This window comes from Colossoma macropomum, unplaced genomic scaffold (genome assembly GCF_904425465.1).
Source record: "Colossoma macropomum unplaced genomic scaffold, Colossoma_macropomum, whole genome shotgun sequence".
In the NCBI taxonomy this organism is placed as follows: Eukaryota; Metazoa; Chordata; class Actinopteri; order Characiformes; family Serrasalmidae; genus Colossoma; species Colossoma macropomum.
This window is the reverse complement of record NW_023494788.1, coordinates 29,006,989-29,023,451: the sequence shown is the minus strand read 5'-3', so window position 1 is coordinate 29,023,451 and position 16,463 is coordinate 29,006,989. Positions and strand designations below refer to the sequence as shown.

The window sequence follows — 16,463 nt, the reverse complement described above, 5'->3', positions numbered from 1 at the left end:
GCCCTCATATGGCATTGCATGAGAAATTAATTACAGCCACATGGGCCCGGGAGTACTCAGTGAAACCACTGTCACTTAACACAGTTTGCCACTGCATCAAGAAATGCAGCTTGAAACTCTATTACGTAAGAAAAAAGCCATACATCAATTCAACGCAGAAACACTGCTGAGTTCTCTGGGCCTAATCGCATCTCAGATGGTCCAAAAGACAATGGAAATGTGTGCTGTGGTCAGGTGAGCCTTGTTTTTAAGAAAAGAGGATGTAGAGATGGCATCTTTTTGTGGGTAGTCCGTGTTCAAGACAACGCCATGCTTCATTCTGCATGTGCTACAACAGTGTGGCCTTCATAAACACAGAGCATGTGCTTGACCGTCCTGCCTGCGGTCCAAATGTCTCCTTTTGAAAATGTATGGCGCATCATGAAGAGTAGAATCAAACAATGATGACCAGTGTTGAGCAGCTAAAGTCTTGTATCAAGCAAGAATAGCCAAAAATTCCACTTGCAAAATTGCAACAATTAGTGTCCTGAGTTCCCAAGTGATTAAAAAAGTGTGATCAACAGGAAAGGTGATGTAACACAGTGATAAACATGCCTCTCTCCTAACTTTTTTTGAGTGTGTTGCAGGAATCAAATTCTACATTTATTTATATTTACAAAATACAATTGTGTTTGGTCAGTAAAAATGTACATTTTTTCTTTATACTTTTGTCACTTAAATAAAGTTTCAAGAGAATTAACAAATCACAGATTCTTGTTTAAATTTTTCTGGAAATGGGGTTTGCAATATTAATTGTCTATGAATGTATTCATTCAAATATATAAAACTCTAAATTGTAAAAGGATAATCCAATAATTAATGTATACACATTCTTAATGCATACTTAGTATCAATATATATAATAACAATAAAACAATAATACAGTATCAACTTTGTCATTATGACAACATAATGACAATTTAGTAATATGAACATGCATACTGGATAGTGGACATTAATGTATCATCAAATATAAAAGCACAGCTTAAAGTGTAATTTCTTGGTGGCCTTACCATTTCATTTGCGATTCACAGACACAGCTCTAATTGTGAGAGCCATTCTGTCCAAATTAAATGTACTAACTAATCTGACCAACTGTGCAACAACATCCAATTAGGAGAAAATTTAATTAAAATACTTCAGTCATCACACTGCACTGAAGAGCATCTGTAATTTTACTTATTTTTACTGTCAGTAAAAACATACAGAAAATATAATAATAAGAAGGGAGTAAATTCCACTAAAACTGCATTAAAAGGAAGTAACCTAAAATTCAACATATCGACATTCAAAATAATGTCACTATTTCATGAAAACTACATAATCAAAGAGTCTGATGCACAGACTTAAGGGAGACTCCACATCACAAATTAAAGATCTAAAAAGTTTCAGTGACTTCCATACACAAACAATTACTGTATATTAAGTTACGAAATGTCACCAGGTCATGAAAAGTTATTGATTTCTATTATCTTTCTCCTCCATTTCTGTCATACGCAGGTTAAAGGGCATGCAGGCACTTGTTTGAGGCTTACAACAATAATATTTTCAAATCCCATTGCTCTTGTCAAATATTGAGAAAGTAAATCAATCCCGAGCATATCTTCCTCAGCTGAGAGAAATCAATTCACATCAGGCAGTGCTGAAGTTTCCATTCAGTCTGACCTGCAGTGCACAAATGAGTATTAGAAAGGTTACTTATTTGAAGACCTTATGGGAAATTAGTCTTGGCTGACAGTTTGTTAGGTTTTCCTCTTTATTCCTAGATGTCTAGTATTTTGTTCCTCAGAGTTCACAGCATTGATTTCTCTTTCATTTCGCTCAATGTTACTGTCCTTGGGCACTGGGGCCTGCTTCAAAAGAAAGGCAGGGTGAGAGAGTGTGGGTAGATATGTAGAGAAAGAGAAAGAAAAAGAGAGCAAGAGAGAGAGAGAGAGAGAGAGATGGAAAGGAAGGGATGAGATCAGCCAAACGAAAATAGTTTATAAGCAGAAACAGCAACTCTAACATCCATCTTCTTTAACAATGCTGCTTCAGTTACTTTGTATTCCAGCAACATCCTGCACGAAGAAGAGCAACTACGCCAGACAATATCCAGAAAGCAAGGGTTTGTTTGTTTGTATAATGCAATCGAAGTCATAATGTGTGCACAAGTTTGTGTGTCCTTGGTAGTGACAATTCAGCAAAACATCCATATGTCTGCACTGAAAACTGCAGCAAATTTGATTCAAGCCATGGATATTAACTTTCACTTCTATAATATACACTAGAAAAATTGACACACTTATAGAAAAGCTTTCTTATTTTTCGTCTACTATTTTTTCTCATTTAAAAGTACAGACGTCATATTTCGATGTCTTGTTTTTGTCTTAATATTTGTCTTATTTGCTCAAATTTGACCCTAAGAAAGTTTTTCCCCATTTTTTCGAAAGTATTACCTTTGAAATTTCAATTTCAAAAGCATGAAATAATAATTCCAGTTTTCATCACCGACCTCCAGTGAGAGCAACAGTGGCCGAATAAATTCCATAAATTCTCCAGCTACTTATTTTGCCTAAACTTGTTCTGAGGGGAACTGGATATTTCCTATTCGCTGTTGCTGTGGTGAGTCTGCAGGTTGTTGCTTTATCTGTAAGCAAGGACACGGGAAATGTTAGAATTGTTTTAAACAGTTGCAGTCCTGAAATCTGGGGCTGCTGCAGCCCCCTCAGCACCCCCTGATTTCAGGACTGCAACTGCTTAAAGCAGTTATAATAACAGAGAGATCTAAACTTTTTTTTTTATAATTTGAGCATAACAAAGACCCATGTGTGCTCGTTTTATACTTTGTATACTTTTTCTATTTTTTTTATTATTTTTTTTCCCAAACCTGCGGTAGCTGCAGTGTTCAAGTAAACGCTGTATTTTCATCACAGCGAGTCGAATCGCTTTCCTCGACAACAGTAACTAAAACACACGCTGATTGAGGTTCAAAGAGCGAAAGTGCAGAGATAGAGGCCAGTTCTGAACCTCAAAGTAGCTTTATACTGTTTTTAAACTGTTAAAAATACTCTAACGTAATAATAACGTATTATCAACAGTGATATTTCCCGCTCGGCGCGCCTTCCAGTGTTACGTCACCGCGTGACTGTGGGCGTGGCGCAATGGGTTTCCGCGCCACATATCAACAATCTGATCGGTCGCCGCTTAACTCATTTGCATAAAGCTCATCCAGAGTGAGCGAGCACAGAGGATGAGCATCAGCGGTCTGACGCGTCACTTAGATTTACATATTGTTGCATCGCGCCACGTTATAGTGCAGCATGACACAGTAAAGAATGGAAAAAAGGAGATAACTTTACATGGCGTCATCATTCACGTTACATAAATACTGCTTAAAATGTCAGTAACGAAACACTTTTTTGCGTCCCTGTGTGTAAGCTAGTCCGCTGACTGTGTCCTCCAGTACTAAAACTACTGATATGACTGATACTGCAGTGCTGTGTTGCTTTAAATGATTCTTCGGACGCGAAGTGCTTCAGTAATAAATAAATTCACAACATAGCAGTGAATGGAAATACCTTTTATCAAGACAGCCATCGATGAAAGCTAGCCAACTATTTAGAAGCTCTCTGAAGGAGAGGCCTCCACGGCGGGGCCATAACAGCGCGCGAGCAGTTGGGCTACAGGCCGGAACTACGGGAGGATCGAAGGGTCAAGCTAGGAAAATGAGTTAACGGCGTTAATAAAAATAGTAATTGGCGTTAATAAATTATCAGGCTAATGCGTTACTAACGCGTCAACTTTGACATCACTAGAAATAACTTAAGGAATTATGTTACAAACTATGATTAATGAAAATAAATAAAAATGGTCCTATATTTTAGATTCTCAAAAGCCTGTATTTGTTTTGATTGCTGTATTGAACTGTATGCACGCCCTGCATTCTCTTAGGCAGCTTCATGAGGAGACACAATCCTTTCCCACAGGACTGAAGAAGTTCCACATAGCCTGCTGAGACCTGCTACAAGAAGCATTCCAAAAGAAACTAATAATGAAAAATTTTCATTGTGGAAATAAATTCATACATAGGTAACAACATATCAAACATTTAAGCATAATCCTACAGGTCAAAATGTCTTTAAGAATGGAAAAACATACATTCAATTAGATGTGTCTAAGCTATTCTCTGGTGGTGTACAACAAAATTGACTCACCATTAAGCGATTTTGTAAAATGAATTGAATTATCAACAGTGATTCCACATGCTTTTCCACTACTAGTCCCTTATCATTATGAGAATTTCAGATTGTTTTTTAAATTTCTGCATAATTTCTGCAACTATTAGTATGTACACAGTCATTTAAAGTAGTTCGGTGTGAAATGCTCTATTCTAGAGAAACTTACCAAGTCAGAATGTCACAGTGGTGGTGATAGGAACCAGATGTCTCAGTATTGAATCTTTCAAAGCAACCTTACAAGAAGTTATTAAATAAAATGGCTACAAAGACACTGCCTCATGCTTGAGACTGTGTCTTATGGTAGTTTTGAGATAAAGTTTTGGCCTAAAATGTATTTTTTTTTTTACATACATTCATGGCAGAGTGGTACATGCAGGGTGTTGAAAGGCAAACCAGTGCCCCCAAAACTGTTTTACCATGATCAGCATTCAATTTTTAATAGTAATTAAAATGGCTGTATTTGTGTTGTTGATATTGCGACCCCTGGTTCCTGTTACCAACACTGTAAAGAAATCTGAGTCAATAAGTTTCTCTACAATGAACCATTTCACATCAAACCACTCTGTCTTTGTTTACATCATTATGATTGAATTATACCAAAAAATTGAAAGAAATTGGTGGAATTCCTTTTTAAGCAAGATAATTTAACCAATAGCTGTCATCATTTTTTGTCCTAGGAAAAAAGAGTAATATACTTTACTGTTAGTTCATCCTTAAACCTGGCCTGTATGTGGGCATAGATTTCACTCCTTCACCCTAATAAACTACATAACTTATACTTCAGATACATAGTAGTTATACTAAATAATAAGTCTTAAAATTAATAACTGAATCATAACTTATTAATATTAGGGTTCATGTTGAACATGACTTCTATGATCTATCATAAAGCAATTATTTTAAAGTTACATGTGAATAGCATTAAAGTTACTGTGCACTCACCATACATCAGCCAGTTACAGTAAATTACCAAACACTAAAGAAAAAGTGCTGCTGATTGCAATAACTCTTTCTGTTAATTAGGATTTGTCTACGTTGCACTGAATCAAGGACGCATATATGAATAAGAGTATTAAGTCTGTATAAAAATGTGCACATATTGTATCAGGACCTTGGTTAGCTTGATTAAATTTGTCTCAGTTCCCTCATAGCATGGATGAAAGTACCCAAACAGAGACTCCCTCATGAATACCCTTTTCCTCGTCTGTCTTTAACTCTCCCTGACCTTAAAGCCCGTCTTTTCTGCCACCTTACAAAAGCAACAGTCAACAGGTCTATTTATCACAGTCACAGTGATTAGGCAGAGAGCTTCAGAAGTTGAGATTATTTTACTTGATGGCTGCACACATTTGAAGATGGCAATAAGGACATCTACTGGCCAACAGAGGGATTAAACTGCTCTGTAAGACAAATAATTAAAAATCCATCTTGAACAACTCCCACATGGAGAGAAATTGAAAAACAAAATTATAAAAACAGCTTCACAGATACAAAATACAAAAATGCAGATTATTCACAGTCATATGCAAAAGTGAACACCCCCGGTTAAATTTGCTGAGTTTAACACTGGAATAAAACAAAATCTAAAATCTAAAATTTTTTCACATTTTTATACGTTAAATTCAGCTAACAAACAATAATTCTACATTAAAATGTTCAGAAGTGTGTTCTCTGTAGAGAATGTGTACTTACTTACTCATTTAGAAAATCAATACAACATGATCGTTTGACCAGAGGCACCCAAATTTTTTGCACCAAATTTTTTTACTATACTACTACCACAATTCCAACTCAAATACAATAAACTATAAGTCAGCAAAAGGATAATTCACAAGCAAATGAGGTACAACCATGATCAGACCTAAGATATGATGCTTACAACAAATATCATATCAATCCTTTGATGTAAAAAAGCTTTTCTAAAACATCTTTTTAATGAGGTGACAAAATCAACTTGCCTTTTCCCAGAGTATTTCGAAATGTGAACATGTGATCATTAAGTAGTGTTTGGTCAGCGTGACTAGTAACAGCTTAGTTTGCTGTCTAATAGACATCCTGCCAAACAAAGGTAAACAGAAGACCGTTTTCCATAAGCTCATGGAAAATGATCTCCTTCTAGAAAACTTGGAAAATCTCCAGTTACAACCGTCAAGTGCTTGTTATCTCATTTTCCTCCATTTCTTTCTCTGCTCAAGAAGCTTCCTCAGCTCACCTCAGCCATGATTTATGATTCTTGCATGCCCCTCGGCACACTGCAGCACCCACCGCTTTCCCACACGCTACTCCTACACACACCTACAACACCTCATCCAATCAGAAATAATCCTAGCTTAATCAATAAAATTAGTATTATCTAGCAACATAAACATAACCATTTAACATCTATTCAGTAACTTTTATTTCAAAAATATGACTCAAAAGTCTGATAATAAAACATATCATATACAGTACATTTTTGCAGCAATAGTATACAATTGGTACGTTACCTCTTTTAGCTAAAACTACATATAAATAATTACACATTCACACACTCAAATTCCTGCCAGGAGAGTTAAATCAAAATTTGTAGTTTTTTTCTTTTTTTTTTTTTTTAAAAAACTGCATTATGTAAATAGTATATTTATGTAATTATATACAGTAAACATTTATTTTGGAGACTGACAGTTAACAGACTTTTTTACAATGTTTCTTCATATTAAAACACAAACCAGAAGCTGTCAGTGGTTAGGTGAGTGGCTAACATATCCCACCAGCTTTACAGAAAACTGGCAACTTGACCAGAACGTTCTTTGAACATTAGTGTTCACCTTCAAATGGGTGTATTAAGAAACTCCTCTTGCACTCAGAGGGTGCTGATAAGAGTGAAAAGCCCCCTTATGCTTCTCCAATCTTCCTTCCTCCACCCACTTCTTCAGCAGACAGAGCTCCTCTGCTGAAGGACAAAAACAGCTGGAGCGCCAGGAGCTTCCAGGACTGATCTCTGAGGAACGTACACTGTTTCTGTTGATATACACAGTCTGCTTTACAACAGAACACCTCCTCATTCAGTATCCCTCCATCCTCACAACCATGGCCAGCCTTTAGGCCCTCATTCTAATGCAAATTCAATTAGACTACCTGATGCCTCCTCTGATCTCCTGTGGGATCGGTGGAATGGCCTGAATTGAGCTCTACCTTTGAACCACACAGGAGGACCTCAATCCTTATGTGCTCTGGTTCTCAGAAGTAATAAACTGCAAAAGATCCTTTGTGTTGGCATTTCTCTGAAGTAAATGTAGGAGCCTGTGGTCTAGTTGTACTGGTGGTGTTGTTTTCTTGGTCTACTGTAACTTACCAAGGATGACCACCAGAGAGCAAATGCAGTAAATAAGAAAAGACAATGGCATTCAATTTATCTCAGATGATGAGCTCCAGCACCCCTGCTCTAGATTAACAGCAATCATGAGACTGCCTAGAACATTCATTTGGAGTGTACACAGGAAGCTACTTCCAACCACATCACCTCCGCAAAGAGACTGCCTTTCTTTCATGCCACGCTTCGTGTTTACATCCCGACTTGGGGTTTGATGTGGTTTCAGAAGGTACATTTTGTTGATGGTGAACATATGGAATCTCAAAGTAAAGGCTGTAAAAACTTGTCCTTGGGTCTACACTGTGAGAGGCGTCCTTGCTTGAGATGTGTCTTAGTCAAAGTTTAGTGGATTAATTCTTTCAAAACAAAAAACAATCACAATGAAATTTCTTTTTGTAAGCATAAAGCTTGGCCTCTAGCGATCAGACTCACTACTGCCTTGATCATCTGGGTTCTTATACACCAAGGCGAGATCGTTCTTTTTGCCAGGGGGGGACTGCAGATATTCACCAGATCGGCCAATAGGCGGTTGCCTCGTGAATGCTCTGATGAGTCTGGAGCGGTAGTGATCCCCTGCCAGGAAGTAGAGGATGGGGTCCAGACAGCTGTTGGAACTGGCTAAAGGACGGGTGATTTTATATGTGAAGTTGATGATATTAAGGAACCAACAGTCAGCCTCTAATACACGATATGTGTAATAGAGGGTGCGCGTGATGTGGAAAGGAACAAAGCTGATAGCAAACACGGTCAGCACCACAATGACAAGTTTGATGGACTTCCTTCTGGAGGAGCTGCGGCCCTGGCCAGGAGAAAGGCCCTGCCTGGGGCGGCAAAGTGCCCGTGCCATTAAGCAGTAGCACACCATGATGACCATAAAGGGCACACCGAAAAGCAGAACCATCACAACCGAGCTGTAAGTGACATAGTTCTCGAAATCATTTGGGCTGCTGGTGTCATGGCACAGCGTGTCATTGTCCCGCTGCGAGGTGGTGACGAAGATGAGATTGGGCACCAGGCAGGCGGTCACTGTGGCCCACACCATGGCACACACCAGGTGGGCATGGCGCGGCTTGACCAGTGTCAGTGAGCGGATGGGGTGGCAGATGCCCAGGTAGCGGTGCACGCTGATGCAGGTGAGAAAGAGGATGCTGCAGTACAGGTTAGCGTAGAACAGGAAGCGGACTATCTTGCACAGGGCCACGCCGAAGGGCCAGTGGCTCCGGTTGGCGTAGTAGTAGATAAGCGTAGGCAGGGAGAGAACATAAAGAGTGTCCGACAGCGCCAAGTGGAACATGTACACTGTGCTGGTGTTCCAGGGACGCATCTTGGTCAGGAACATCCACAGGGCTACGGAGTTGAGGAGCAAGCCCAGCACACACACTATTGAGTATGACACAGGCAGTAGGATGTACTTGAACTCCTCGTCAAAGCGGCAGCTTTTATTGGCATCACCTGAATCCACTGGTATTGAAGTGGTGAAAATGACAGAGAGGTTTCTGGAGAAGGGCTGGAGTAGTGTAGTCATCTTTTAGCTGAAAACAGAAGGACTTATTAGGGCAACATTTAAGGAATAGAATAATAGGAATAATTCCTTAAACTGCAAGGGTCCATAAGTTGTCCTCACTCTGATGACCAATAATAGGGGTGGGCAATGTGGCAAGTGTATATAATATCACAATATTAGGAGACATTTTGTTATTAGGAGACATGTGTTATCATCAAAATATTTCATTTTCCAGAGTTTTGATAAGCTGCAAAAGACAAAAAAGGACCATTAGTGTCGCATTTAAAAAATACTGTGAAAAACTATTTCAGAAACAACACTGCACTAAGTGTACTTATACAGGACTAATTATGCCCTCTTTGTACTGAAACAAGCAGTTGGTTACTATTTAATGTGACGATACCCACAACCTGCTCTGAAAAGCATATTGTGACATTGTTTATCATGCTATTGATAAAATATTGCCATATTGCCCACCCCTACAACAAAACTCATATTAATTAGTTTCACAGTAGTTACCAGATGATAAATAGTAGTTTCTGAATAATAAGTCTAAAGACTAATAAATGAATAATAAGCATGTATGTTAAGATGTTAATGAAAACTGGGCTTCCTTATCTTCCCTATCTTGGAGACTATATATGATAATAAGTGAGACTTAACTGATACAGAGACATCACTGTCCAAAACAAAACAAAAAAGAGAAAAAAACAAAACAACCCAATTATATCCATTTTTATTTTTCTACATCATTTGAGCCAAAATTTCATGGAATGGACTGGAATGGAATGGACCAACAAAAATTGCTTGGAATACAATCTCGTTATATTAATTAACATTAAAAGTAGGGCTGGGCATCATGATAAATCATGATAAATTATATGACAATATGCTATAATATGCTTTTGCAAGCATACTGAGGTATTGTCCGTACTAAAAAAACACTTCCTAACAGCATGTTTGAATACAAAAAGGGCATAAATAGTCCTGTCTGATTGCATTTAGTGCAGCTCAGTGTGTGAAATGTACAAATAATTGTATCTGATCGTATCTGATTTTTTTAAATGTTGCTATACTTTGTCTTTTCCGACTTATCAGATCTCGAAGTATCGTGACATTACATTTTTGCCGTATCGCTCAGCTCTAAAAGTTAAGAATGTCTTTGTCCTGTCCTGTACATTTACCATTTTGGAAATACTTGTTTTATTTTGGACAGCAAGTCTCATAGTGAAACTTGACCGATATAGAGAATATAGGTTATAGAGACTTGACCCTAAAAAGCAGTTTATAATATCAAGATGCATGTCTATGGAACACAGTGTGTCTCAAGTTGCAGCCATCCTTATTTACAACTTTTGTACTCAAAAACCTCTTTCAGACAGTCCTCGGTTCCTTTCAACTGCCTAAAAACTCAAAGAAACTCTCTTAGAATACTCTGAGGCAGTATATGAGGGTTACTGTACATTATCAAAGAATGACAGTATAAACAAGACAAACTGACACTGGCTTCTTTACACAGCTACTGCTGTCTATGAAGTATAGGAGCAACATTTTCACCTTCAACACTCTTTTGTTCACCTTCAGTCTAAAACAAAGCGAGTGGCTGGATTATCCCTGTGTTTTTCCAAATGTATAGAGATTACAGAGTGCACCTTTAACTGCCACCGCAGAACGAAAGAGGCAAATTCTCCCAAGGAAATGTCAACTTCCTTAAGGACAGATGTTCTCTCACCAGGCGCGTTTTAACTGTTGGAAAACTAAAGACCTCTTTTTTTCGAAATATGCGATCTGAACAGTATTACAAGCGGCGGTTTCCTCTCTCAGATCTCTTCATTTTCTGTACAGCTGTGTCCATGTGTGCTGCCCGAGTTTCCTAAATTTGTCTATACCGCCGTTTCAGTCGTCATTTAAAAAATGTTACCGTTTACCGTTTTCTCGTTTACAAGAGGAGAAAATTAGCATTGAACCTTAAACCACACCATGGACCGTTTATAATCGCTATCTTTGTTACCCGGAGCCGTTAACTCACTAGGCTACATGAGAGAAAGTAACGCTAGACTGACAGGAATGATAATTTCTTCCACTCACCGATTGTACAGAGTCGATTCTCCTGAGGGTTCTGGACGTTGTTATTCAGGTGAACTTTAGTGAAATTCTCTCAGAGCCTTTTATTCAGTCTCAGTGATGAACGTAGCCATTCGAGTTGTGTATGAAGTGAAAGAAGTGACCGCAGCAACTGCGCGGGTGTGTATGTGTATGTGTGAATGCGTGTGAAAGTGAGAGCAATAGGGTGAGAGGTGCCCCCGCCCACATGGCACGGAAAGACCCTTATTTGACCACAGTAATTGCGACTTTTCACATTCAGATTTTGCTAATTAAAATACCTCACTAGCAGAAGTATAGAAATAGCTGAATGGTTCACTGAGTGCGATAAAACGGTTTAACAGGCTACACCGAAGCTAAGTTTAAACAGGCTACGCTGAAGCCAAGTTTAAACAGGCTACACTAAAGCTAAGCAACGTCTAGCACTTCCCCCCGTTTCTCCCTTCTTTGAATGCACATATTTGTCATTCTTAATACAATGGTTTAAAGCAGCATCAGCATTAAAATAAAACTTACTTCATACCTAAGTTAACTTAAAATAATGGTCCACTGTAAAATGAAATGTACACAAGTTTCCCCACAGAAAGAGAAGTGTGTGTCACCCCAAAAAAAGACATTACTTTTTTTTCATAGTGTAAGCATACCTAAATTCCCAGGCCCCTATGATAAATCTAAGCTCAAGATACATTAAAGAAACCTGATAACCACAGGTCATAGAGGGGACAACGAGGAGGGAACGTTTCAATAGGAATGCACTAGCCCGCAGTTAGGTCAGTCTCAGTGATCTAATTAGCTATCTAAGCAAACTTTGTAATGTAGTGCTAAAGCCAAGTTCAAATAAAATCATAAAAAAATAATTAAATCCTGCCTATTGCTGAAAAGACTTTCATTTCTGTTCACTGAAATGTACACTCAAAGAGTGGGAACACAGGGCCCTGGAAACAGGACTCTGGGAAAATAGGGCCTTGGAAACATAGGACCCTCTGAAACATAGGAACCTGGAATAATAGGGCCCTGGGAATACAGGCCCCTAGATGACCCCGTCTCATAGCTCCAGTGCAAAACCAGAGAAGCAAACCAAACCAAACCAAACATATCTTTGTGTCCAAAGTTTGCCGCGTCACTGTGCATTTATTTAAAAAATACATTTTGGGCCAAAACAATGCCTTGGGTATCAGAGAGTATATTCATATATATATGATATTTCATGTCATAACTTATTGGAAGATAACGTTAATATGCATTAAACACTTCAGATGTCTGCTTCCTATCACCCACGTTGTGAACAATCCTGACTCGGTACGTTTCTCTAGAATAATGCATCTCACATCAAACCACTCTAAATGACTGAATTATGCAAAAATGTGGGGGAAATTCCACTTTGAGAGAAAAGTTGTTTAGAAAGAAGAATGTTCAAGTAGATTTCTTCCCTACTAGGCTAATATAATAGAGGTCTAGGTCACCTAAAAATAGTCATAGAATTTCATTGCTTAATCTCAAAGCTCTAGTACAAAATTAAGAAAACAAACATGCCTTGGGTGACTGACTATTGGATTATTTTGTTTTTTTTAATTTTTTTTGGGGGGTGTGTGGGTGGGTAGGGGGGTTGTTGAACCACACTTTTTAAAAGATTAGTTAAAACTGAGCTAACAAAAGTAGGATTTTTCTAGTCTTGAACTATCTTGTCCAGAAATCTAATAATTTTAGTCTAAGTCACAGAAGTGGTAGAATGCCAAGTCTAACAGTAATCTCCCAGAATCACCTGACTAGCAACGTAACACTCTCATAAAGAAATAAACATTAAGGGTGAGGCATGCATTTATGCTTTCTTAGATAAAAAGTTAAATCAAACTTGAAGTGGAGATGTCATCATAAAACAATTTAGTCTCCAAAACAATGGTGTTGAGTAACAATCTGACAGATACATTAGAAGTGATCATGTTGTGAACTATGTGAACTCCATACAGAAAGTGTTCAACGTTTCCTGAGAAAGGAAATGTTTCAAGACCCTACCAGCACGTTTTTTTCAGTGCCTTATGAGGAACAGCATAATTCACCCTCATGATGACCAGGAATGATTGGACAAACAACCCACAAACTGCTGTCAGGGGTGTCAGTGGGAGCATGAGGTTTGAGCATTGAGCTGAAAGTGGTTTGGCATGCAGGTGGGGGTTAATATTTACTCAGACAGGACGGTCATGAACATGGAAGAGCAAACTTTTGTAGGAAATCTTGGCAGTGTACACTGAGGGAAAAGGGCAAGATGTTACAGTGAGAGATCTTTATCTATACATAATCCCTCACAGAAGTGCACACGTGTGCAGTGAGTGATTGATAAGTTCATGCCTTGTTAACAATGGTTTTCTGTTCTGCAAAAGTAGCGTACAGACTGGGTCTTCACTTCGTGGCAGGGCTGTCAATGCAGTTTTAATGCAATCATTTTAAACGGTATTTGCAAAAAATGCTCTGGATAATAATTTCTGTATTTTAGATCTTCAGATTGCACAATATGGTTTATTGCATTCTTAGATTGTGTGATGTGATAAGTTGTTGAGTAATCTAATGCAAGAATAATACGGTTTTAAGAATGCAGTTATCACAGTGGATACTTTTAGGCAGAGCTAAAATAATTATTTCATGAGATTCTAATGTTTTGTTTTATTTTGTAAAGATATATCCTGAACTGGAGAGGAAAATACAAAAATAAGATTATGTATTTAAAGTCCATTACAGTTTGAGAAGAAAGTAATCAGATTGCAAATGCATTTGAAAAAAAAGGCAGATTACTTGAGATTAGATTTAAATGTTTTACAAAGGAATTCCACCAATTTTTCAGAAATGCTGCATAGTTCAATTGTAAATAGTATTCAGAGTGGTTTGATGTGAAAATGCATTGTAGAGTAACTTGTCAACCTGGATTTTCTTTACAGTGGTGGCGAAAGGAGCCAGGGGTCACAATGTCTACAACGCAAACAGAACTATTTTATTTACTATCCAAAACAAGAGAACAAGAGTACTTAGACGTTTTATATTGCTGCTGTCAGAACAAAACCTCATACCTTTTTGGAGATAACTTTACAGGAGAAGGAAAAAACATAGTTTACTTTTAATGTAAGTCAATGGAACCAGACCTTTTTCCAAGTCATTTTGGGCCATTTCTTTTGGTCCAGTCTTCATGAAATTTACACACAATGTAAAGGGCAACAGTCATTTTCAAATAATGACAAAAACTGAAAAATGGCAAAAATAGAGATACAAGGTTTTGTTCCGACAGAAGCGATATGTAATGTTAATCATGGTAAAGTATGTTATTTTTTTTTCCTTTCGGTAGTATTTTGCCATGTAATGCATGCACTTCTCCAGCCTGCATGTATTTTGTAACCATTTTATGTAAAAACTTTCTGTGATGTAACTTTTAGAGGCATTAAACACTAATTAATCACTATTCTTTTCAGATCTGTTTCTCTAGAATGGTGCACTTCACAACAAACCACTTTTAGATCTTAATGAATGAACTATGCAGAAGCTGTGGAATTCACCTTTAAGAGAGAACAGACATTTAAGTCAGAAAATGTTTTTTTTTTCCCTCAATGCATTGAGAAAATACACAAAAGAAAAAAACTGAAGTGTGATAGTGGGGAGGAATTTAAATCTATGGAAACTCAATTGTGCGAATAAATATGCATCTAACAGAACAGGATATAACCAGACCACAGTAGTGGGATTGTGTAATCCCTTGGGTAGAATTACTGAGCAGTTTTAGGAAATTTTAAACCTTCCTCAGCTTGTATACCAAAATAATCCTATTTATTACTGAGGTTTTAATTCTATCTCTGTTTATTGTTGTGGTTTCATCATAGAATGTGGACTTTTTTTATCCAGTGATTCTACTCTAAATCATTACACACAAGCCTTAAGTTTTTTTTTCTTTATAGCCAAGAATGCTTATTGGCAGGGAAGACAAAGGGCCTTCCTCGCCTGTCAGAGCTGACCGGAGGTTCGGGCAGCGCAGTACTGCTGGGAAAGCGAGTGAGTTGAGTGAGAAAGTGAGCAGGACAATGATTCACTGATCTCATCTGGCCTAGGTGGACCACCGGGAATAGAGTCTGCTCAGTGTTAAACCTTTCCCCAGTGCTTTACATAATATCCTTAGTTAACAGTACTGACAGTTAAGGCCCTCAGAAAGCATACAACAGCTGCAAAACTGACCAAGCCTTCGTTCTCCACCCACTTGTGCTCGTGGTCATAAGGCATTTAAGTAAAACAAAAAAGTTGTTCTTTTGTGCATTAACTGTTAAGCTAAGTGAAATCTGAGCCACAAAAGTAAGCCACATCCGATAGAGCGACAGTAAAGGGTATTTCAGAGAAAAAAGAGAATGAGAAGTGGTTTAGCCCTTTACCAGAAACACTGGAGCTTCTGTATTGCTGGTTTATCGGCCGTGGCATCTGACTCACACGGAGAGCACACAAGGACGTGTTGGTACATGTAATAATGAGTAACTATCATTGCCCTCTCTGCCTCTGTCTCTCTCAGATAAAGCACTTAAGTGGCTTTTGTGTTTTTGCCAGGCCCTGGCATTCCTAGGAAGGAGAAAGCCCAGCATCATTGTTTGGTTACATGAGACATATCACAGAATATCAAGTTCTGAGAGAGTATCAAAAGTGAAACCAATCAATAAAATGAAGTCAAAATGAAACCAAAAAAGGAAGTTCTCTGCTTAAACAAAATACATTACCACACCTTCCCACATGTCACAAGTGACACTACTTTGCCTCACTGTTATTCTGCAACAGCTATCGTGCACTACTACGTCTTGTTTCTGGATTTTCATTTTTTTTACTGAATGTGCCAAAAAGCAAACCATATGAACTATGTTTGATCAAGTACCCCCACATTAGTAGCATCACTGAAGTAGATCTTTAGTGCAGCAGTAGTTAGAAATGTAAAAGGCACTTAAGTAGTATTTAGCAGGGTGTAGCATTGCTCTTCTAATTGAATTCCAAGTGCCCTTAGTAGCAGTTTGTATTACCTTTCGTGAAAATTTGGACATGACTGACTTTTTATGCTCTTTATCCTAACAAATGAAATACCAAAACAGCATATAATTGTAAGTGTGGCCATCTCTGACAGAAAAAGCCACAGAAAACTAGGTTATGGTGAGATCAGGGAGGAGAACCTTCTCTCCCTACGATCCAGAAAAGCTCATGTTGTAAAAATGGGAAGGATCCTGTTGGTCTGGATAGT

At 38.1% G+C, this 16,463-nt stretch overlaps 1 protein-coding gene across 1 annotated transcript; it reads right to left on the bottom strand.

Moving 5' to 3' along the window:
- Window positions 1–6,633: 6,633 nt before the first annotated feature.
- On the bottom strand, window positions 6,634–11,424 carry p2ry4 (pyrimidinergic receptor P2Y4). The gene is made up of 2 exons (XM_036569087.1): window positions 11,204–11,424; window positions 6,634–9,143 (listed from the first exon to the last, which is right to left on the bottom strand). Exon 2 carries the CDS (start codon window positions 9,134–9,136, stop codon window positions 8,027–8,029), a length of 1,110 nt encoding a protein of 369 aa, XP_036424980.1. The 5' UTR covers window positions 9,137–9,143; window positions 11,204–11,424; the 3' UTR covers window positions 6,634–8,026.
- Window positions 11,425–16,463: the final 5,039 nt, after the last annotated feature.

What these genes read in the sequence shown, in the direction of transcription:
- p2ry4 (XM_036569087.1), bottom strand. Translation starts at nt 9,136, where the DNA reads ATGACTACACTACTCCAGCCCTTCTCCAGAAACCTCTCTGTCATTTTC.